This window comes from Erithacus rubecula, assembly GCF_903797595.1.
Source record: "Erithacus rubecula genome assembly, chromosome: 4".
In the NCBI taxonomy this organism is placed as follows: Eukaryota; Metazoa; Chordata; class Aves; order Passeriformes; family Muscicapidae; genus Erithacus; species Erithacus rubecula.
In genome coordinates this window covers 26,952,881-26,969,533 of record NC_136686.1, presented here as the reverse complement: position 1 = coordinate 26,969,533, position 16,653 = coordinate 26,952,881, and the positions used below count along the sequence as shown (strand labels likewise).

Here is a 16,653-nt window from a genome sequence, read left to right as displayed (position 1 = left end):
TACAACGAATTATTGTGGTATAGCAGAATTTGGACATGACAGATGAAGTTCACACCTATTACAACAACATCAAGAGAGAAGTTTCCTATAGAACTTAGCTGGAGGGGTGGGGAGGGAAGGATAGGTGGGCAGGTGGGTACCTGCTACCTCCAGTGTAGTCATGGGGAAGTGAAACAAATCATGGCACTTGACATGTGGGTCCTATTACTACCCCACCGTCAACTCTTTCTTTTTTCCCAGACTGGGATGGTGGAGGTTTTTTTAAGTCTCTGAGACACCCTAGAAAAGTTAAAGCAAACAGTTACAATGCTTTGAGGCTTGAAATCGAAGGCAGAGCCGGCCCGGTGCCGCTCCCGCCCTGTGCGGTGCTGCCTCCCGGTGGTGCCAGGCACAGCCTGCACAGCAGCTCCCGCGGCGCACCCCAGGGAAAACACAGCCTCAAAAGCAGCCGATCGTTTTAATCTGGGGACAATTAGAGGAGGGAAAAGAATTCTTTTCACTAAGGCACCAAGATTAATTGAGCTGCGATTTAAATGGTCCGAATTCCTGTTCAGGAGCACTGGCTGCCCCAGGTTGTAGAGTTTTCTCCTCTGCAGACATTCCAAATGCACCTGGCTGTGCTCCTGCCACCTCCTGCAGGTGACCCTGTCTCAGCAGGAGCATTGGACAATATGATCTCCAGAGGTCCCTGCCAAACCTAACAATTCTGTGATTCTATGAATTAAAGGCAAATTTTTTAATACGTGATGGAAACAGTTTTCTAATGGCATGCAGAGCAAGCAAGGCTGAGGAGACTGTTAGTGAGACATTTAAAGAACAGAAATCCCTCAGTAAGATGTACCCAAGTGTCTGCTATACACAGCAAGGAGCCTAAGATACTCGAGAACCCTCAATAACTATTAGATACAAAGCAAATGGCTAAGTGCGCAAATTTGGATACAAAGTGCCGGAACAGACTTAATATTGCCTGTTTTATGCAACTTCAGTTTTCAATTACAAAGAACGAGGCAACAGAAAATAGAAATCCCAAACTAACTTTCAAATGGTTTTTTTGGTTGTTTTTTGGTGTTGAGGGTTTTTTTGTTTGTGTTTTTGTTTTGCATAGAAGCAGAAAAATAATCAAGTGGATGAATTCTGAATTCCAAGTTTTCAAGTCAAGAGAAACAACATCAGTTGTTTGAGACCTAGAAAACCAAGAAGAGAGCTTCAGATTGTTACTGTGAGAGTATTGTGTCATACCTCAGGTAACCCAGGAAAAAGATCTAGTAAAAGAAAATAAGATTGAAGGCAGAAGCACAATGCAGGGAAAGATTTTAAAACATCACTGTAATGAACTAATAAAAAAAGGGAACAGGGTACATGTAGTGAACATGTGTTTTAAACAGTTTTCAGCCACTGGGCAGAAGAGGAAGTACTTCAAAGATAGCAGCTAAACACATAATAAATTTTTAGCTCCCAAAATGCCTGAAAAGCATCCAAAAGTGTTTGGCAAACATTGTGAAATCCAGTATTTCTACAGTGATAGTGGATGTTTGATCACAAAAAGGGTTTGAAAGGCAAGAACAGATAAATGTCATAACAGAAGGTTTCTCTGTAAAGCAAAGTTTCTTAGCAGCATTAGACAGCAGTAAGCAAAAATATAGGAAAAAGAATGGGGGAAAATAATTGTAAAAAAGTTTAAATTAGGCCAAGGATATTTCTTCTTACATTGAAGTCAAACAGTGCCAAATTATGTCTCAGCTTTCCAAAAATAAAGGAGATTCAATTTTATGCTTTGGAACATAACAAAACACTACACAAGATGTAAGCTCATGTACACACTGGAGTCCTTATCAGCCACCACAAATTGATGAAAATACCAAAATTTGTTGTACTACAAATTACTACAATTTTAATTTGTAGTAATTTCTGCCTGGACTATTTTAAAAGTTATAGTCCAGGCAGAAAAAGCCACAAATATGTTCATGCAATTGAACTTACAGAGTTAAGCAGCCATCCTTCACTGAGACCCCCACAGACATTACTTCACAACAGCAGACTTACTATGTGAGCAACACACCATAATAGGGAGCCAAAATCACTTGGCTGATGGTGGTTGAGCATGGACTCTGATATCTTATATACACAGCAGAGTGAAGGAGCAAAATGATTTCATGTTCTGCTGTGATAAACCATTATCAGCTACCCAGCATTCGGAGTTAAAAATGCACTGGCACTGGTTTTCTGTAAAAATTTTCACAAGTATTTAAAGGCAGTCTTTTTACACATATCCAACATTGCTTTTTTCACAAATAAACAAAGAAAATGTTCAAGGGAAAAAAGGTTATTCAGAAGTATCTTTAGAAAGGAAAAGTTTCTCAACTTCTCAACTGAGAAGATGGGAGGTTCTCAACTTCTAGCAAAATCTGTAGAAAATGCACACTGGCAAAACAACACTAGATTAACAGAAGAAACAAAACCCTTCCTAAATTATCCAAATTGCTTTGGAAGGGAAATGCAATAAAAATATATGATATATAGGAGGTAATTATTTTCTGATTATTTAAAAGGATCTACTAAGGTGGCTTAATGAAGTCACTGGGATCTCTGCAGCAGCACCATGACCCAAGCTAGCCCTTTCTATCAGAGGGCTGATGCCTAAAGCTGTAGACTGGAATAAAGGTTTTTTCCTTTTCCTGAAGAAATAAAATGCTACATGGCATAGAATATTACAAGAGGAAGAACATTTAAGCACTACAAAATGCTAAAGCAGTGAAGTTGCTTTAATTTAAAGCATTTTATGTACTAAAGGGTCAATCCCTCCTCCTTGGTATGCTACAAAAAGCAGTGATTACCTCGCTGATGCAAACAACTTCTACTGTGATACAGCTACTCCAACTTATGCATGAACACAGCATTCTCACTGAGTGGCAGTTGGGGTGGGATTAAACAAACAAAAAAACCCCTATGAACCATGAATGTACACAGTTGTTCTCAGATATTTGAGAAAGCTGGATGATTTAGAAGGGCAAGCTACTGTGTCTTGGATGCTAGAAATTAACCAAGTTGGCCAGTTTTCCATACACAATAGGCTTAAATACAATCACTTGGGTGATGTAGAATTAAACATGGAACCAGGTATCTTGCAAGTGTAACAGAAGAAGGAAAACTATTTAATTGTTTTCACAAATACCTCATACAATATTTTCCATAAATATTATTTCATTAATATTCATTATTTAAGCTCAATATTCAATACTCAGTATTCAAGCTCACCTGCTGTTACTAGATTGCTAAAAGAAAAAAAAATAATACTATCCCACTCAAAACCACCAAACCCTAACACATCCATTTCTAGACTTCCCATTTTGACACAAAACCTGTATGGATTCACTGGATCAATGATGAGTCTCTGACCTCTTGAATTTAGTCAGAGCACTCCATCCTTGTTACATCCTGTTCTAAGGCTAGTCCACTTGCTGACCAATAATGAACAACTGCCTTCACTGTCTCCCTGTTTTGTCAGTGTCATTTCATTGTTTTTAGTAGAAAATAACAGTCAAATCAAGTTAAGCATGTTCTGTTACAGACAAACATGTCACTTTCTGTAGCTTTTATTTCCAATCAAAATTAACAGCAAAGTTATCTTCATTATCGGTCTTTAGGAGGATTAGGATTCTTGCGTCTTCTATGATACCTTAAAGAAAAAAAAAGGTTGCAGTGAGTGCAGCTGTGGACAGGCTTTATTTTTGTGGTATTTCTGCCCCCAGTGAGTGATCTGAGGTTACACAGGGAAGTGAAATACAAGATACATGAGTACAATCCATCACCACTCATTAGATGTCATCTCTGTTGTTTGTGGAGTTACATAATGCTACTCATTTCTATTGCTACATCTGCTAGAAGCACGCAATAATCCAATCAGTGCTACAGCTGAATAGGCACAAAGGCTGCTGTTTATTCTTTATCCTTTGTGTGAAGTTAATTTTATTACATGGTCAGCCTTGCCTTTGGCTAAAACGATTGCTATAGAACAAAGATGTTCAAAGGAGCTAGCCATGCCAGACTGTATGTTAAATAGTGTAATACTTTGCAGAAAAACTGAAGAACAAATTCTTCAGAACAAAAAATGATCCATACTTTTGTCTTAATTATGCATGCTAGACAAGGCAGATCCAGTCTGATCTTCATCAAAGTGACAGCTACCCTTTGGTCATAAAAGTCCTACCATTCCATTTCTTGTATCTACTCCCAAAGCACATTAATTAAAAAGTTTGCTGTGGACAACAAAATTTGCCTGTATTATGTCTCCATAGCTATAAAATTAGCAGCTATCAAAAGATGGAATAACATGGAGTAGAAGGTAGCAACATACCAGAATTCTGCTTGTTTACATTAGTATACCTAAATGTCCAGAGTTCCTCTTTAATCTCAGTCATATATATGTGCACTTCTCCTCCTCCTCGACTTCTGAATACAAGGCACACTAAAGAGAATTTTTCACCATTCCAAATGAAAAACCTCTTCTACTCTTAAGTCTGAGAATCATCCCATTGAGGTTGCTAAAGAACAGGCAATGCATATTTTCAAGCTGCATTTGGTTACATTCATTGAGGGTATTTTATATGCTAGATTCTGTTATGGAACTTGAGTAAACAACTCAAAGCAGTAGCTAACTAGCACATATTTTACAAAAAAAAAAGTGGCAAAGTCTATTAAAAGATCAATGTTAAAAAAGCCCCTCATTAAATACAGTCTTCCATCTACCCAACACTACACTGAAAATTTTTATGCAGTAGACCAAATACCAGAGGTATCTCATTGACATGACTCATCCTAGGTTGAATCTCGTCATTCAGTTACTCCTGTATCTTCCTTTACTTCCAAAAGGAATAAACAAAGCAAAAAGAAAATACTTACTGTCCCACAGGATACCAGCGATGTTTTGTTGTGTAAAACATTTTGCTGAGCTCTTCAATTGTAGGACCTCTACTGTTCTTTAGCTCTTTTTCATTTAATCTGGATTTTAAAACTTGATCAAGGTTTTCTTCTTTATTATTCACTGGATCTGGCCGTGGTATGGGCTAGCAAAACAGTAATGTATATGTATGTCCCATTTCTCCTTGTTTTATTGAATTGAGAACGTCAAAAAGCCAAGCCACATAAGAGTAATTTCTAATGCTATCTAACAGCTGAAACAAAAAAACTCACAAAAATACCTGCAATTGCACTGGCTGTTTATTGTCCCCACCCCAAGTGAAACCATACCACTGTGGAGCCAATGTCTAGACACATCTATTTACCCTAGGTGCTACAGCTGACGACCCTACCCCTAAAACCAGTGTTCTTGTTGTCATTGCTGCAGATCTCAATCTTAGAATTCATTAGCTGAATCATCAGCTTCAGTTCTACTAACACAAAAGCATCCACACTATTTCCAGTCAGAATTTTATTCACAGCAAATGAATTTAAAAAATCTTTCAGAGGACATGTACCTTTGAAAAGAATGTCACTTCCTATTTTTTTTTATGCAACAGGTAAGACCAAGTTGTTTTCAATTGGAAAAGTCACTACTACCACTATTACAAATATTTTTCCTTATTTTAGCCTTTTTCACCTATTTTTCTTGAGTATTTTACTAGCACGTGAGAATTGGAAATTTAAACAAAAAGTGTACACTAGAAAAATTTATCTTGGTGTTAAACCACAACACTAGATTTACTTTTGTCAACGTAAAGAACACACTGAAAGTACTACTGGTAGATAAAAATCAATATTTAAAGTTCTTTGTTGCTTTTATGAACTCAATGCTGAATGGAATTTAAAGTTCAAGTTGAAAATAGTAGCAGCAGTATTTCTTTGTATTCTCTTGCCCAGCAGGACATGTGAGCCATAACTTGCATTCAAATCATCCTGTCTGAGTAGTACTTGCATAGACAGACACTATTTTCTCTGTAGTGAACAAGTGTTTTAGTGCCTGTTTGGAGTTACTCTATGCTGTGATATCTGAACTTTTCTCACTATGCAACCTTCCCTTAATTCAACAAAGTAAATTCCTCCTTGTGGAAGCAGCTATATCAGTCATTTACTTCACAGATGTGCTGACCACATATTAAAAAGTATTTCTAATTAAAAAGATGCTCTAAAGACTCAAACCTATGAAGTACTAAATGCCTTTACAAGTAAGAAATATAAATGTACACACTTGGACATACTTTTGTATGCTCATATGGAATCTCAAGCGAAGGGTGGTAGCAGACAATTGTCTTCGAATCTGATGTCACAGCAAGTTCCACTTTGCTATTAAAAAAACCCAAAAAAACTCATAACTATCAGAAGTACTGAACAACTGAGCAGCCCAAGTCCCAAAGAAAACTGGATTTGACTCTGTATCTATGAATTCTTAATAATCTTCTGTAAAATAAGGGTCATAAATATTTGATCCAAACCAACATTTTTTTGTTTCCTCAGTCATCTTCCTTTTTCTTTTTTGATGGAGAGGAAAAAAGGGCTGAAATAAATTATTAAACTAGTTGGAAAAAAAATCTTAAATACTTAAATAGTTGCATATAAAACTCTTAACAGATGGGGATAATGATGTCTAAGACAATATGCCTTTATAAGATGAATGGCATCTGTAATGAAATAAAAGGAAACAAAGCAAAGTTTGGGGTTCCAAATTTTCTATTACATAAAAAAGGCTGAACAAGAAGTCGTACTGAGAGTTTCATTGTGACAATGTAACTTTTCTCACCTTCCTTCCCCTTCCCATGATAATTAAGATTCCTAAAACTGTGGATGACATTAATTCAGTGTTTCTCACTTTATTTGTATAATTTTTTCCCATTTCTACATAGGTTTCCCATGTAGCAGCTCAAAAATAACTGGACCTTGTCTTAACAACAAGCATCAATGGAAATGACTACTCAAAGCTAATTTTGCTCTTCCACAAACAAAACTGCAGGGGTACTGGGGGTCATCAATATGTTTAGAACAAGTCCTGCATGACTTTTCATCACATTGAAACATTAACTTCACAATCATTACTATCAGAGACAGTACTTCAGCTCAAATTATTACATATATCTAATATTGGCAATAGATGTGTTTGATACTATTATATGATGACTTGATGGCAGAGAGAGAGAGTAGCCCTGGAATAAACATTACATGAAAAGGCCACACATCAAAGCATGTTTACATACCAATTGTAGTCATCAGGGAGAACTGAGTATGTAGATTTATGGCAAGCACGATACACAGCTCCATCTGCAATAAAAACCCAAAAACTCTGATACAGAAACAAGAAGAGCTGTGCCCAATTAAGAACATTTACATTTTCAATTTTCAATCTGCTTCAATCTTAATCAGGGATTATAATCACATTCAGTTTTAGAATAACAAAATCTAAATACTGTCTAAACAGAAGTTCATTTTAGTACACAGCTTTCTAGCAGAGCAATCAAAAAAACACAGTATGCAGGCAGCTATAACCTATACTTACCTCCCTAGTTTCATTGTTTTCCTGAGTAAAATCACTATATGAACAAAATACCTATAGGATTCACCACTAGGAATATCCTTTAAAGACCATTGCCTTATGACTTAGAGGGAAGATCGTAATTCCATTCATAGCAATATTTATTATAAAAATCAAAAGGAGGGGCTCTGACTGGTTATGCAGAGAAATGTCTTCCTCATGAGGAGAGCCAACCAGAAGGATTGAGACTCAGGCAGGTTTGTGAGTTCTCTGTCCTTGGAGATTTCAAAGACCCAGCAAGCTCTGAGCAACATGATGTGACTGCAGAGCTGACCCTGCTTTGAGCAGGAGCTTGGACCACAGACTACTCAAAGTCCCTTCCCCATGGTTTGATTCCCATTTTTTTAATAGAGTCATAGAACAATTTAGGTTGGAAAAGACTTTTAAGATCATACAGTCCAAATACAAGCCTAATATAAGGTATTCTACAGCCCCTCACACAGGAATCATCCTGTAGGCATTGCCTTCCACAACAATGCAGGTATGCACACTAAGGCAGTGCCTGGAGTTGACTTCCACCAAGAACCCCTTTCCTTTATTGCTGAAACCTGACACAAATCTGCATGGAAGTTTCTGTGTCCACTGAAGCTTTTTCAACAACTATACTTTTAGAACAGAATTATGATCACAAGAAACAAATCTTCACATGTTCTGAGCTTTCTGTTAAGTCATTAAATGGTTTCAACTTTATCTGACATTATTTTATTTAGACCATCTTTTAATACAAATAGGATTCTTCATGGCTGCTCCTGGCAGAGGGAGAGAGCATTCATTGTGTCAAGACTGAGAGGGCTGAAAAAAACCAAGAAGAAACTTTTGTGTAGCTATTTTCTGCTTAGAAATATTTTAGATGCTTAAATTTTGAATTACTGTTAGCATTTCCACACTTCAGTTCTTCTAATTAAACTATTCTTAGTTATTTAGCAGTTGAGTTCTGGTAAGCTGCAACTAGTTTGTATTTCTTCCTAAAATTTCTTTCTTTTCCTTGCCCACTTACCTCTAAAATGTAACATGTCTATTCTGTTTTCTCCATTACTGTCTTTTCTATCACCTGATCTTCCCTATGTCTTTATACTGATATCTAAAACCTGTTCAAAAATCTAAGAAATAGTACTGCCTCTTTCTACTTCTTCTCTGTTTTTGTTAAGTAATGAGATTTTACTGCAGCCCTTCCTCAGCACTTTTTTAAGTCTGAAAAAATGAATTAAAATCTTCAGTGACAATCAGTGGTAAGAAGGGTAGTATTTACAAGCTAACCAGTAAATTTGGGGAGCATCCTATTTGGACCATGAAGGTTTTAAAAGCACAAAAAAAAAAAAAGAAAAAAACAATAAAGATGTCCTTTAGATTACTATTAGACTAGAGCACAGACTAACAGACTAGATTCTGTTCAAACAGAAAAATCACTTCCATGCTTCCATTACTTTAAATAGTACAGGAAAGAGGCTCTCAAGAAACAAATTTTAATACAGGACTAACACAATTTCATCACTACTTACTCTGCAGTGGGACCTGCTTACAGGTTGCTACTGAACGCATCCAAAAGAGGCTGGACCACACAGTTCTAAGTGACATTGCCATGCTGACAGCAGAGATGAAACCAGTCCTGGACAAGATGGAAGTCAAAGAACTTCTCTGCAGAACACCCTCTGAAAGAAGCCAGTTTTACAACTATTTAGTATACAAAAGATAACAAATTTCATGACTACCGTAAGGAAAAATAACATTTGTGCAAAATAATTCTTCAATTGTTGATTCTTCATAATTGTCAATTGCTTAGAAGTCCTTATCACTTAAGATAATGGTACCTGCCTCCCTAGCAATCAAAAGCAGCACAAGACTTTATTTATCAAGAGGGAGTCTGAAGCCTTTAAAAAGCTTCCATGCCTGTGCCTTCTCACAGGCTTTTCTACCAGCACTCACCCACCAAAAATTTGCATCCTTCCTTCTGCACACTCCATAAAATTACTTTTCTTGAAATATGCTTTTCTTTTTCACAATGCAGATATCATCACCCAGTACAAAATTAGAAATACTTATAAACTATACTTGTAGATAAACTCACTAAATGCAGTTGATTTCATCCAGCTCAAAAGCAATGAACCTAAAAACTCAGAAAGACCATTTAGAATACATTAAATGTTACCCAAAATTTCACAGAAGCAGAAAAAGATATTTTGTCTACTGAAAAGAAATTGCTTTAAATAGAGACTTATAATGAAACCTAGAAAAATGTAACTGGAAACAGTTTAAGGACATACACATAAAAAAAGATACAAGAACCCTTTAAAAGTACTTCATATTTTGTGCTTCAGATCTTCACCAAAAACTCCCATTTTCCAATTTCGACGTATAATTATTCAGTATTCTTTATATCTGTGCCAATGCTGCGGAAGTTAGGGGAACTCCAACACCTACAGAGCTGCTCATAATTTGCCCTCAGGAGCTCATTAACAAACAGGGTGAGAGGAACCGGTCCAAGGACAGGGGTCAGGCACCAGCCCGCTCCCGGCCCCACTGCGGGGACATTCCAGTTCGAACGGGAACAGTCCCGTCCCTCAGAGAGCGCACAGGAAACACCAACGCGTGTGCCAGCAACACGCGGGAACACAAAACCCGAGGCTTAGAATGAGAGACGATATTTAGCACTGAAAGAAGGTCAGTAAGCCGTCAAAGCAAACAAGAGTACCCGTTGTAAAGCCCCGAGCCGCACAGGGCGCAGCCCCTCCGAAAGCGCGCAGAGCCCCTGCCCGGCCTTGCCCCGCGCTCCCCGGCGGGCACTGCGGGCACCGCCGGCCCCGCACCAGCCCCGCACCAGCCCCGCCGGCGGAAGCGGCCCCGCCAGCCCTTTCCGGCTCCGGCGGCTCGGCCCGCGGCACGCCGGGACTCGTAGTGCGGGCAGCGACGGGCACCGGCACCGCCTCCCCGCCCGCCCTCAGCGCTGCTCCGGCACCGACCTCGAGCCCCGAGCCGCTTCTTCAACACATGGTGGCAGGAAGGGCTACGCCCTTGCTAGGGCCTTGCTAGGGGGAGCAAGCGGACACACAAACACAGATTCACTGGCTCAGTTAGGTTGGAAAAGACCTCTGAGATCATGTCCGATTTCTTGAACACCTCCAGTGATGGTCACTCCACCATCTCCCTGGGGAGCCTGTTCCAATGTTTAACATTCGTTCATGTGGAGGAATTCCTCCTGATGTCCAGCCTGAACCTCCCCTGGCTTGAGGCCGCTTTCTCTTGAGCTGTTGTACACAAAACCCCTGATTCATGACCTGATGTGCCACAAGCCAATAACTAGCCGGTGTGGACAGCACTGCCACAGGTTGCTGAACCACCACCTTCCAACCTCTTTTCAGGCCGTTGTACAGAATGATGAGGTGCCCCTGAGCCTCCTCCAGGCTAAACACCCCCAGCTCGCTCAGCCGCTCCTCATGGGACCCTTGGTCAAACACTGCTCGCTCTGGCGGTCCCCGCGCCGGGAGGTTTTGGGAGCTCAGAGCCACAGTGGAGGCACTGAGAGAAGCTCGGCATCGGCAGCAGCTGTTCAGCTGAGGGAGAGGGCACAACGCCCCAGCAACAGGCAGCAGTGCACCTGCCCGTCCTGGGAACATGCCAACGTGCCATAGTCTTATATTAGCTGCAAAATAACCCCCCCTAATCCCATAATTCGAAGGGACATCTCTAACATTGTTGGTTATATCACAAGCTTGCAAGCATAGCCTTGCTTGCTTTCCAGGTTAAATTACACAGTGGCTGCAGCAGCTTCCTCTGTTCAGCCAGCCAGATCTTCACAGTACCTGTAATACCCCTCCACAGGAAAGGCCTGCGGATTAAATTGTATGTTTCCAATATTCAAGGCATACAGAAAACTCACTTGAATGTCCCAGGCACACTGCTGCTCTGGAGCTGCTTGCTGTACTTCTCTCATAGACTGAGTTGCAAAGTGTTTCAAAGACAAGGCTATATTTAGACAGCACTGATAAAAGACAAGACGAAGAGAGAAAAATCAATTGTCTGATCTGCTTCTCAAGTATCTGAAATGGCTCCAGCACTTGAAGCATTTACACATCCATGAAGCCTCTAAGTCACATCAGCAGACTGTTACCCTTTTGGAGATTCTTGGACAGTGTCTCCTGAAAGACTGCAACCTCTTCCAGACATCTTCTAACAATTGTATCTTTTCTGGTCATTGACTGTGGTACTGCAATTTTGTGCTGTTATCAGTGAAAGCTTCACAATTTCAGCGATACTTAACTTTGGTCTGCAGTTGTAGATTTGCAGAGTTGCAGTTACACTGATAACTTCCAGCAGTACAGCAGAAGTATAGCCAGAAATCAGGAGTCAAGAGCTGATCACTCCCAGTAGTGAGTGAGAAAATCAAAGTGAGAAATCACAGCTCTACTACAAATCTCCTCCAGATTTGTGGAGATAAACTCACTTTGTCATTCCAGCAAGTTTCTGTGTGCAGATACAGAGGCATCTGATCTGGACTCATCCACCAAACAGAAGCAACACAGTTCTATGTATTTTCTGCTGTGTTTTCTACAAGCTCATGATTCCCACAAGGAAATCCTTGTACTAGGATGATGGCAGCATCCTCTACAATCAGGCAATCATCCAATACAAGCAAGACAGTGGTTCTACTGATGGACAAATAAAACACTTTGAGGATTTTAAACTCATGACAGTGCTGAAAAAAATAAAATTATAATAAACTGTCTGAAACAAGTGCACTCTGGAAATTAAAAGAAAGGAATGAATCTTCATATAAAGAGTGAGCTTCAGGAATATCTTGTCCATAGGCATAGTGGGGGTAAACAGTTATTTCAAAGTCAGTCTTGCCAGGAGCAGTTTGTGACAATGTAGGAACTGCTCAGGATTCTTGACTTTTTCTTTGTGAGCTGCAGAGTGACACATCTGTATGCAAATTCAGTGTGCTACTTGTATGTGTTTGTGTGTGAACCTCTGACAATCACATAAGGCCTAATTTCCTTCCTAGGAAATACTAAGTAAAATCAAGGCTTCTCTGTTTTTTTTGAAGATGCTTATGAATTAATTGTCATTGCTTCTTTAAAAGATTGCCTAAACTCAGGGATGATGATGACTGTGGTTGACAATTCTGATTCTTAGCTGCTTTCTGAAAAGGAGACAAAAATTCTTTGCTGTGCAGTGGAAAACTTGAAGTTAGCTTCCTTCACAGCTGGAGACCACTGTAAATTTCACCTGTTTCTTTCTCCAGTGGAAGACACTTTTTTTCACCTTCTCTATATGGAGTGGCAACCCTTAAAAAAAATTTAAAAACCTCTCTAGCTCCTTAGAAATTGTCTTCCAACAAAAAATATTAAAACTCAATATGCTTGAGTATATTAGTCATGTTTATAATATAAGACTTCTGTGGTGCTCCTACATTACTGTTTCCTACATCAATTTATTTGCTTTAATAATGACAATTTTCTACTCTTCAGTGCTATATGTACTTCCTGAGGACCACATACAGACTCACTTGCAGATATATGTGCTCTCCACAGACACAAGTGTGAAAAAGTAGAGTTTCCAATATTCCTGATGAATGTGACCAACAAGTCCTCCTAATGGTGGGATTTTATAGGCTGGCATTGAGTTGTTAACAGTTAAAAAGCTAATTCAATAATGAGATTGTAAAGATCAACAAAAGCTTTAATCTGAAACTACAAAATATGTACTGCTTGTTTTCAATGACATTTATTTTTTTTTTTTCATTAAGGATTGTATTCTGCAAATGTGCACTTTTAGAACATCCCCATAATGGCAGATCTTGTAACTTAAATCCTAGTTCAGAAAAGTTGCGATTGAAGATGCCACAGAACTTTATTTTTATATTTTAAAAACTGAGCCACATACCCTGTTAAGCTTTCAGGCTATTTTTAGGTGGTTTCTATAAAAAGATTTTTAGGAGATAGTAGATGAGGTCTACCCCCCTCCGTGACGCATAATGTTCTGCAAGTGTATTCTTAGCAGCATATTCTGACAGATTACAGCTTTCTAAAGGGAGATGGGAATTGCTTAAGGACAGCTCGGAAGCGTGACTACACACTTCTCCAGCATGTCTGGAGATGGGGTTATTAATAACTGCCAAGGCCCTTGCTTGCCTCAGCAGCTTGTAGACAGCAGAGGGGAGAGCTGCTCACTCTGTACTGGCTCAACAGGAAGGCTGTTCTCTCCATTACTTGTGGAGATACTATGGAGGCACTGATCCTGAGTTCCAGACCTCTGGGACTTCCTGTCTCTGGAAACCTGGAAAGTTTTGTTTCTAGGTTGCTGTCTAACTGAAGATAAACTGTGAACCTGCTCTTACTCCTGTAGTCAATTACAAACTTCTCCAGGAAATGCTCTAACTGGTCAGACGGTTGAGCTATAGTTAGGCTGCAGACTGTGTAGTAATGAGGGCTCTGTTTTAGAAGAACACATTTATAAATCAGAGATATCATCTGCACTGGTGTGGGTTTTGTGTGAGCAGTTGCAAACACACTCACAGCCCTTCTGAGAAATGGAAAATTGGAACCTGGCTGTTCTAGCTCTTTTCCTGCAGTGGCATATTTAGGAAATTGTTACTTTAGGAAAGTCATTCAGGTTAGATCATTGGCAAATTGAATATAATGCACTTTTTTTCTTTTCCCTAGAAACCAGTGTTTCAAAATATTCCTAGGAATAAGCATTTGGTTTCCTTTATTTCCTTTTAAACTGGCAAGATACTGCACAATCATACGCAGAAGTAGACCTGAATTTGTGAATGGATGGATGTCTTCCATTGCAAAGGATGTGTCTTAACAATGGGGATGGATGGGTCTCCACTCCTGAAATGCTGTATTTCAATTTCTATGAGGTTATCCTATAAATGCAGAAATCAAATTTCTAATGAGACATTGTAGTTTAGTTATGGTCTTAATTCTCAAGTTTTCTCAAGTTATGTTGTAGACAGACAGATTTCTGTTTTAAGTCAATCTGTAAACACCAAGGCTTATGTCAGTGGGCCCTCTTTATTCTTTAGTATATCTCACACCATTTCATCACTGTTCCATCCTGTTACTGCTAAGAAGGAAGCTGAAACTGTAAATAACAGATGACAAAACTAAAGTGCCTCAGCAGTCATACACAGCCTAAATAATTTGTGTTCCTGTTGATTACCATAGTTCAAGGAAACAATATTATGTCTCTGTTCAAGCAGCCACTTAATGAAAAAATCAAAAACAACAACAAAAAAACCCAACAAAATCAATCAAAATCATAGCAACTCTTGTGAAAATAATCTGGGATTTACCGAACATTTCTAATACAAAATTTGGAGTATTCATTCTGTATGTGTACACACATACATCTGGTTTTTCCTGTAGAACATTTTCTACAAATACTTGGCAAAAATATAGAAATGCTTTTATGCAAAACCAAAGAATCTGTGGTTTGAATGAGTTGTAATTACAGTGAAACTCCTATAAGATTGCAAAGAGGGATAGGAGAAGGAAATGAGATTAGTCAGCCATAAGCTCAGCTGGCCTGGATTCATCCACTCAGTGAGCAATTTGATGACAGCAGAAGCTATTACAGGAAGAGGGTCAGCAGCTGTATTGAATTGTTCTGGGTGTATTAATTGCCTAATAGCAATTACTTCTTTGCCCTGCTTGCCTATAGTGACATTATAACACACTTTGGTGGTGAATAAAGTGGTTGCCTAACTTTGTTCTTGGAACCAGTCATCCCTTCAAGACTGTGGTTTCACACTATCCCTAATGCAGGGAATTAGAAACATGCACTCCCTCAGGCATGGGTGCCTGTCCCCTGTTTATGCCTCACCTGTACAGCACATTTGTGCTTTTGATCAGCTCCTCTTAGGTGAGATCATGGTGTGAGCTGAGGGAACAGCAGTGTGTGGCAGAGGAGGAAGGCAGCAGCTCTCTTTAGCAGCAATGCAAATAAGAAGTGTGTGCCCTTGACATGAAACTACACACTCAATAACCACTGTGGAGGCAGGCCTTGGTGGAGTTGGGCTGTAGGAATGAATGCCCATTGGAATGGGGACTACAGGTGACAGTCTATAGTTGGTATTCTGGCATAGCCAGTTTGGATGGCTTCTCTGACCCAATATGGATACTCAGGGATCTCTGCAGCAGTCCTTCTAAAAGCTAAAATGGCTTAAGGGAACAATCTAAATCTTTGTAGATATGACAACAGAAATCAAAGCTTTTGTTCACTGCCATCTTTGATCAAAAGCCTTTTCACAAAAGAAGGCAGGAGAGGTGTAATGAAAACTCCCAGGATGTGACAGACCACTTGTTGTGCAACAAAAGCTGTCAAAACGTAATAAGCCAGATTGACTTGCTGCAACTCCCGACTGAAGCAAAATTCCTGGTCTATGACACTTGGAAGGGGTCACTGAATGCAACACGGATGAGCATTTACTTGAGACAACTATGCTTCACTCTGCTGTTGTGTCTCACAAACTTTCAAGAAACAGAGTGGCATCTTGCTCCCATAGAGCCTACACCCACATTTTGGCCCATGTTTTCTTCCAAGTATGCCAGTCCTTTAATGGACAGTATTCTGGGAGAAATGTAAAAAAGAGGAAAAAACAAAATAGAAAGGGGTGAAGGCAGAAACAAAGAAAGAGAAGTAATTCAGCACGCACTGTAACAAAATACATAATTTTCCAATTACTTTTGCCTTGAGGGTATGGCCCAGTGATGATGCTTTGATATCTAAATAAGTGTTGAAGTCATGGAGTCTTTCTTTGTTTTAAACCAGAAGAAAACACTGGACAGGGAATCACGTGTACATAGGGTTCTATTCCTGGCTGTGATGCTGACCTGCTGAGTAACCTATGCAAAATTAATTCATCTTTCTGTGCTTTTATTTCCCATAAATAATGACGTGCATTCTTAGATGCTACTATTACTATGCAGCTGTAGTAATGTATATAATGCAGTATGCTTGTGCAGTAATTATACTCCAGTTTTTACAATATTCCTCTTTCTGCTGCGAAAGAAGGAGATCCACTAACCAGGTATTATTAAGCCAGGATCACAGAATTGTTAGGGCTGGAAGATCTTATTTCCAACCTCCCTGCCAAGGCAGGGTCACCTGGAGCAGGTGGCACAGGAACA

At 39.4% G+C, this 16,653-nt stretch overlaps 1 protein-coding gene across 4 annotated transcripts; it reads right to left on the bottom strand.

Moving 5' to 3' along the window:
- Positions 1-3,577: 3,577 nt before the first annotated feature.
- On the bottom strand, positions 3,578-15,374 carry MRPL42 (mitochondrial ribosomal protein L42). 4 transcript variants are annotated; one of them, XM_079304131.1, is made up of 7 exons: positions 10,580-10,766; positions 9,816-10,141; positions 9,019-9,168; positions 7,185-7,248; positions 6,195-6,279; positions 4,900-5,063; positions 3,578-3,676 (listed from the first exon to the last, which is right to left on the bottom strand). In XM_079304131.1, exons 3-7 carry the CDS (start codon positions 9,098-9,100, stop codon positions 3,631-3,633), a joined length of 441 nt encoding a protein of 146 aa, XP_079160257.1. In that variant the 5' UTR covers positions 9,101-9,168; positions 9,816-10,141; positions 10,580-10,766; the 3' UTR covers positions 3,578-3,630. The 4 variants fall into 4 exon arrangements, with proteins under 4 accessions (XP_079160257.1, XP_079160256.1, XP_079160259.1 ...); XM_079304130.1 differs by lacking the exons at positions 9,816-10,141; positions 10,580-10,766 and adding an exon at positions 15,347-15,374; XM_079304133.1 differs by lacking the exons at positions 9,816-10,141; positions 10,580-10,766 and adding an exon at positions 10,209-10,363.
- Between the last annotated feature and the right edge of the window lie 1,279 nt (positions 15,375-16,653).